Source organism: Juglans microcarpa x Juglans regia, chromosome 2S, assembly GCF_004785595.1.
Source record: "Juglans microcarpa x Juglans regia isolate MS1-56 chromosome 2S, Jm3101_v1.0, whole genome shotgun sequence".
Lineage (NCBI taxonomy): Eukaryota > Viridiplantae > Streptophyta > Magnoliopsida > Fagales > Juglandaceae > Juglans > Juglans microcarpa x Juglans regia.
The window spans coordinates 5,905,284-5,912,727 of record NC_054597.1 but is presented as its reverse complement, the minus strand read 5'-3'; the positions used below and the strand labels follow the sequence as shown (position 1 = coordinate 5,912,727).

Genomic DNA, 7,444 nt, shown 5'->3' with positions numbered 1-7,444 from the left:
AAGACATGCAAAAAGAAATTGACATTTCAACTCAACTAAATCTAAAACGACACCACAAAACAAAACAAAAAAAAAAAAAAAAAAAAAAAAAGTAGGAAAATGGTAATCGTGTCTTTCAAATTGCTAACCATCCATCATTATCCCAAAATATTGAGTTGCATCCTAAAACTGTTATGGGAATCATTCAAATCAAATTAAATGCAAATATGAATCACTAATAACATCCAACTCCTCTCAACTCATCTCATCTCATCATTATAATTTTTCTAAATTTCTATACAAAATAAAATAAACAATTCCATTTTTTCAAATCTCAAAACAAAAATAATATTAAAAAAATATATTCTAACAATATTTTATTTAATTTTTAACTTCAATCTCAACTCATCTCATCTCACCTGCGAAAATAAATGAAGCCTTAATATCAATTATATTCAAATATTGCAACACATATTTAGTGGTATAGTTATTGGGAATAATGGCAGGAGAACAAGATTTATTCCAATCCTTATTCATTGAGAGACCAACAACAACCAAAGTTAATGGTAAGCCAATCTTCTAATAGACTCTGGTTACAGTCTCTTAATAAAAGAATAAGTTTTAGCCCAAAATAAAATAAAATAAAAAGATTTGGCACTATAATACACTATATCAAATTATTAATTTTTTTCAACAATGGGACAGAAATACACTCTATAATGGCAAGATTAAAATTATAATGGCAAGAAATACACATTATAATTGCATGATTTTTTTTTTTCTGTCCCCTAACAGCCTATAATACACTCTATAATGGCAAGATTCAAATTATTAAGTTTTTATGGTAAATTAAATCATATCATATAAATGATATAGAGTGTATTTTCCATACTAGCTTGCAAATAAAAAATTTCTCCAAATTAGCATGCATTTGAGCGGGGCATAATAGAATGGAGGGCAGAAAAGACCGAAAGATAGTAAGGTCATATGTAGGGGTGTAATAGATCCAGTCCGGTCCAGTTGGTCCAAAGAGAATTTTTGGGATTGGACCGAAAATTTCGATTCACCCCTTTTCCACCTTGAACCAGACCGATTACTCCTATAGACCGGACCGGACCATTAACTATTGGTCCATTCGGTCCGGCCCTTTACTCAAGTAATTTTTTTCTCTCTTTTCTTTTTTGGCAGATAAATTAATACTAAATTTCAATTAGTAAAATTAAGATTAAGTGACCTCTTTAATGTAGATTATATAAATAACTCATTAAAAAATAATTTATTATAATTATATTTAGAAGTTAATATTTACTAACTTAGTATTCATTAGTATGTAAATGAATTATGATACTTAATACATAATGACCTGTATTAAAATTTCAATGGATATTAAATAATTTCATTGATCATAAATTCTTCATACTTATTTACAACTTAGGTATCTTAAAAAAATTACCTAATTACTTTAATTAGTGTAGATACTAATGTATGTATCTACATATTATAAGATGATCTATCATATGATATATTAGTTAATATGATATTTAACATTTTAAAAAATTATATATATACACTTCGGTCGGTCCAATTTGATCCGGTCCAAAAAAACCACACCCAGGAACCAGACCGAAATCCAAAATTCTCAAATAGCATGGAACAAGACCGACCAACATGTTTATCGGTCCGACCGAACCATTTGATCCGGTTTAAGTTTCCTGGTCTGGGCCGATAAGTTTACAACCCTAGTCATATGGTATGGTGGATCTCTGTCAGCAGCACCGTCTTCATTCTTCACTACCCTTTCCAAGATTCAAACTGAAGAACAGGAATTCACGGTCCTTAGAGATTCTAGTAAAGCATCGCTGAAATAATACTTCACCACGTTAAATACTTCGTATTCTGCCACTGTCGAACCCAAAAGCATCTTGCAACGCAAAACTGCTGATATTATTAGCTAGCTCTAAAATCTGCGAATCTACGGCCCTGAAGGACAACTCTTTTTTCTTTTAAAGGAAAGAACGGTCCCTGCATTACGATATGCAACAAAAACAATGTTTTCCTGATTTACAATATAGGTGCAGAACACAGTGACAAGAAATATGTCTCAATGCAAATTATCTTGCAGCAAGCAGTACGAATATTTGCTCATTTTTCATGAATATTTATCAAAATCTTATAGCCTGTATTAGACCAAGAAGCCTGTCTTTATAATTACGATACAGGACAAGGAGACAATCGCTTCGGTGGTAGTAAACAGAGAATAGCCTGAATTGGGCCAAGAAGCCTGTCTTTATAATTATGGCACAGGGAAAGGAGACAACAGCTTCGGTGCTACTAAAGAGAACACACCAAATACAACAATAAACCCAAACTGGCATTTTCAACTTTTCCTTCCCAACTCAAACTCACCAGTTACAAAATAAACAGAAAAAAGGTGGTGAACTAAACTAATCAATACAATCGGTAGAAAAAATAATAGTGCTGCTCATTGCGCGATAGCCGCTGGTTCTGGTAACCATTGCCACACTTTCACTTGACCCGTTCCATCACCAGTAAAAAACACGCCAACAGGACCCATCTGAATTGCACGAACCTCTTGTTTAGCAAAAATTTTACCCCTCTCCGAAAATCTAACCAGCACAGACCAAAAGAAAACAAATAGATAAAAGTGGGTTCTTGAAAACAGGAATAGACTCCCAAAAGAAATTCAAATTAAAAACTAAGAGAGGTCAACCAAGAAAATACTAACGACGGCAAATCATAGAGGTGGACAGAGTTATCGTTGGAAGAGCATAGCAAGATGGGCTTGGCTTCTGAATCATGCATCCCACAGAGGGTAAGCAGGCCCTGCAGGAGCCAAAGTAACAACATCATTAAATAAACTAGATCAATCAAATATTAATATTTCTATGCAAATGATTCGATCTCAGGAATTTGTATGCATGAATAAACCATACTTGGAACGAACTTTATAGATTTATGCAACTTCAAATTACTATCAAAATCATATGTGAAAAGGGAACAGTGATTTCATATAATGTAAATAATAACACCCCAATCCACTAATTTTCTAACAAGAATCCAATACCAATAATAGTTTAAAGTAGTTCGGATTTAACTACCCCAACCTCCACACCAATAAGGTTTGAACTCTTGGGGTGCAAACAATTTCTAGGGGTCACGTTCCATTGGTGAAAAGCTTATGATTTACCCAATCCCCATGATTGTGTGATGGAGACGCATTACACAGGTCTGGGTTTTAATTGGGAAAAATACACATCTCGTATGCAGTCTCTGAGATTCCTAGTCATAAAAAAACTTTATATGTAACTTTGTTGATCAACTTGTCACAGACAAAGTGACAACCAATTTCAACATGCTTAGTTCGTTAATGAAAACCAGATTGATCTTCATTATTAGGTTTTGAGGTTAGATCTACAATCTCCAGATTCAGACTACCAACAATAATTTTTTGAAAAGATCGAAAGAAGATGAAATCCTCATTTTATCAATATCAACATCTGAATTCAAGATATTACAACTAAATGCATAAACAAGCCCCAAAAGTTCAATACACCTCATTTCTAATATAGCTAGTTTATTTGAAAGTAAGTTTTCAGAATGCATACCTGCTCTTCATTGTGAGTGTATGTTACTTCCAAATTTCCCCTTTCTGTAGCAACCCACACCTGCATGAAAAAAAAAAAAAAAAAAAAGGAACAAAGAGTTTATAGCCCAAGCGCATATCAACATACACATGCATTAATATTGTATGAGACAAGCATTAGAGACATTGACCTTTATTGTTTTGTCTAATGAACATGATAATAGAAACTGGTCCCAGCAAAGAACAGACATCACAACTTCAGTATGTTCTTTAAGTGTCTGCATACACTGCAAAGTTTCAAGGTTCCAGACCTGAAAAAAAGGCAGAATAGAATGTTTTTTTCATAAAAAAAACAAAAGCAGAAAAAGACATACCAAATGCAATCACTGTAGTTTCCAATCAATCCTCTAGAAGTACTCCACCAGAAGGATGAGATGTACAGACAACATATGATACCAAAACCAACTTACTCTTATAGTACAGTCCATTGAACCAGAATAGAGCCTATTAGCTCCAACTACTAATGAAACAACTCCACGGGTATGACCTTTAAGTGATGCAGCTGGTTCAAAACAGTTGGTAGCTGCATTAAACGTCCATGCCAATATAGACCCATCCTGCACCAAAGAAAACCTTCCATCAATACCAGTTAAGAAATGTTTTTTTATAAGAAATACAAGTCAAACGTGTTAATTCTACAAACAAACATGCACGCAGGCGCAAGGAGAGAAACATATATCCCTAAAGATGCAATGGTTTTTTCCCTTAGTGAGATTCAGGTAATATTATCAAATCTGACTTCCAGGGAAACTAAGATGCCTTGTGTCCTACATTTTTATGTATAGTAGATGTCATATACTAATAAAAAATTATATGGACCACTATTTTACAATTTTTTTACAAATCTTCCGTTAAATAATATAATTTTATCAATTTCTTTGAATTTTCTTTGACTTTGATGGTCTTGAAATTAAAAAAAAAAACAATATTTTATATAACTCTTTCATTCCTAATATATTCAGAGCCCCCATTACATATTCAAAACAATCTGATGGTTCTTACAATTCCATCCATTTCAGAATTAACCAATGCATAAATACCCAATGTAACAGCAACGACTTTTTTAGAGGAAATATAACATGCAAACAAATATTCATAAGTCCAAAAAATTACCTGCGTACCAGCAAAAAGCAAACCGTTGCCCACAACCATTGCATAAACTTCTCCTATAGGCCCACTAAGACTCAGCTCAGTGTTAGTTTCGGTGTTCCATGCCTGCAAAACCAATATCACCAACTGAATTAGGCAGAATATTTCAGAACAGATCGGTAGCATTATACTATAACCAAAAAAAGCAAATACAACATTGTATTATAATAAAAACACAAGCCAAAGTTTTCCTCGCATCTTACCTTGACAAAATTGGGCATCCCAACGAAGACCCAAGGACCTTCACTGATCATACAACCCACTTCAGCACCCAGATTAATCACCCTCATACACTGCAAAACAATAAGGTAAACCCAGAGAATATAATTTAATTTGCTTATTCTTTCATTGGCTGCAAACTAATGAGTTATGATATAATGTCAGCACTTATTTTTCAATGTCTCTGGAGTATGAGAGAGGGAAGGAAAAAAACTCAACTCAAGAAAGCAAGAAGACGAGGTTTATTACTTCACCAAATGATATTGACAATTGGCAGACAATGAATTTAGTATGTATTTTTCTTCTTTTTAGATCAGTAAATCTAGTATTTCTTCTTTAGAAACAACTCCCATTTAGTCTTTTGAATTTAGACAAGTTCGATTGCTACAGTTAAGCATTCCTTTAGCATTTATAACATTCCAGAGAAGTGATCCAAGACACATGGAAGACCATTACTTTCATAGACCATCTCTAATGCCAACCATTTAGTATTTAAGGACAGTAAGGTCAAGAGAATCATACACGTTTCGCTACCTTTTAGACCAAACAGGCAGAATTAATGACATTGGACAACTGCACTCTACAAAACAACTTTCATTTAGTACTTATTTCTCCAATGATTTTGATAATCCCCGTAAGATTAACTCCAGCACTTAGTCATTTTAAAAATATTTTCTTTGATCAGTCAAAAAATATATATATTGTACTAAATGAAAGTACAAAACAACTCTCATTTAGTACTTATTTCTCCAATGATTTTGATAATCCCCGTAAGATTTTAACTCCAGCACGTAGTTATTTTAAAAATATCACACACTTAACCACACTGTTTCGAGGTTATCTTCTTCGCTGTTTCAAGTGGGTGAAAAGTTCTTTCTCTAATAGAAGCCAGCTAATTAAAGATAAATTTTAAACTATAAAACTCACTTCCTTTTTGACAGATTCCTAGAACATCAAATTAAGTAAAAAAAATTAAGAATAAAATCAAAACCAATTATATCACAGCAAAACAAAATATCGACACCAACCTGCCCAGACTGGCAATCCCAAACCCTTACAGTCTCATCTTTACTGCCACTATAAAGCTTATTGGATCCGGATGGCAATGCAATCCCACTCACAACCTGTTCAAAAAATATCACAATTAACACACGAAATCCCTCAACACAAAAAACATCAAAACCCCCAAAAGCAGGCGAACCAAAACATACATATCACCAAAACAACTCATAGTCTAACCAAATTCTTGACCTTTTGATGCCCCTCGAGCTGTGTTAGCATCGAAAAACCTTCTCCCAAGCTCCAAGAATGCAAGTACCTACACTGCTCACCGTACCCACAATTCCCCTGAACCCAATATTTACAAACCTTGAAAACTCTCTCCGGCTTCCTAACTGTTCTACTATTCGCACCGCCGTGGGAACGGCCCCACGTCGACCCGGTGTAATTGGTCCTGGAGCGGGGATCCGAGAAGCCCGATGAGTCATCGACGAAGCCGTGGGTCCGCTTGAAGGGGGTGACGTTGGAAGAGGGAGGTGGCAATTCCCTGTGCAGGAACGGACATGGGCGGCGGTTGCAATAGCCCGCCCGCCAATGGTAGCAGACCTTTTGGTTCTTGGGGTCCACGGGCCCACCCAGCCGCTGGAACACGCGCTTGCTGCCGCTGTCCAAGTCCATAGCTTGAATTCCCAATCTCTGAATGATCAATCTGATCCAGCACTCACCACCTATCTGTTAGTTATTTTCCTTTTGGAATTGAAAGTGGAAAATGGATGAGATTGTGATCCAGAGAGAGAAAATAATCACGTCACGGTGAGATGATAAAGAAGTGCTTCTTTTTGAGTAGTTTGGATTGGAAGTAGAAAATCCGTGGTGGCTTTAAATTTACGGGAATTAAATAAAAGTTAAGAGAATTGGGGAGATGTGTGATATAATAAGGAAAATTGCGGATGGTTTGAGCGCGATCGTGGACTGTCACAATGTTAGAACTTAGAACCCTAATTCTCTCTACTCCGCAAAGTGTGTATGCAGGAGTGAGATTTGGGGGGAAATGGAATCCGAAACCCTAGTTTTGTTTACGTATTATCTAATCTCTCTCTTGTTCCCTGGGAAAAAGCTATTGCTCCAGGTAGCTCCCGCTGAGTTTATTTATTTATTTATTTTTTACTTAATAATTAAGTAATAGCTGGTTTAGAATAGAGATAACATTAAATAATTGTAGATAAAAGATGAAAAATAAAAAAAAAATAAAAATAGAATATTATTTATTATTATTATTTTAAAATTTAAAAAAATTGAATTAATATTTAAAAAAATTGAATTATTTATTATATTTTATGTGAAAATTTGATAAAATTATAATGATAAAATGAGATGAGTTGAGATGTGACGAGATAAAACACTTTCTAAATCTAAACGGAGCCTATGTTTTTT

At 34.4% G+C, this 7,444-nt stretch overlaps 1 protein-coding gene across 3 annotated transcripts; it reads right to left on the bottom strand.

Moving 5' to 3' along the window:
- Positions 1-2,226: 2,226 nt before the first annotated feature.
- On the bottom strand, positions 2,227-7,160 carry LOC121252495 (zinc finger CCCH domain-containing protein 48-like). 3 transcript variants are annotated; one of them, XM_041152181.1, is made up of 10 exons: positions 6,911-7,159; positions 6,251-6,768; positions 6,040-6,135; positions 4,996-5,085; positions 4,757-4,858; positions 4,054-4,200; positions 3,775-3,894; positions 3,606-3,665; positions 2,726-2,823; positions 2,227-2,606 (listed from the first exon to the last, which is right to left on the bottom strand). In XM_041152181.1, the coding sequence occupies exons 2-10, from the start codon at positions 6,686-6,688 to the stop codon at positions 2,462-2,464; spliced, it is 1,296 nt and encodes a 431-aa protein (XP_041008115.1). In that variant the 5' UTR covers positions 6,689-6,768; positions 6,911-7,159; the 3' UTR covers positions 2,227-2,461. The 3 variants fall into 3 exon arrangements, with proteins under 3 accessions (XP_041008115.1, XP_041008116.1, XP_041008117.1); XM_041152182.1 differs by having other exon boundaries at positions 6,263-7,157; XM_041152183.1 differs by having other exon boundaries at positions 2,576-2,606; positions 2,711-2,823; positions 6,251-7,160.
- Between the last annotated feature and the right edge of the window lie 284 nt (positions 7,161-7,444).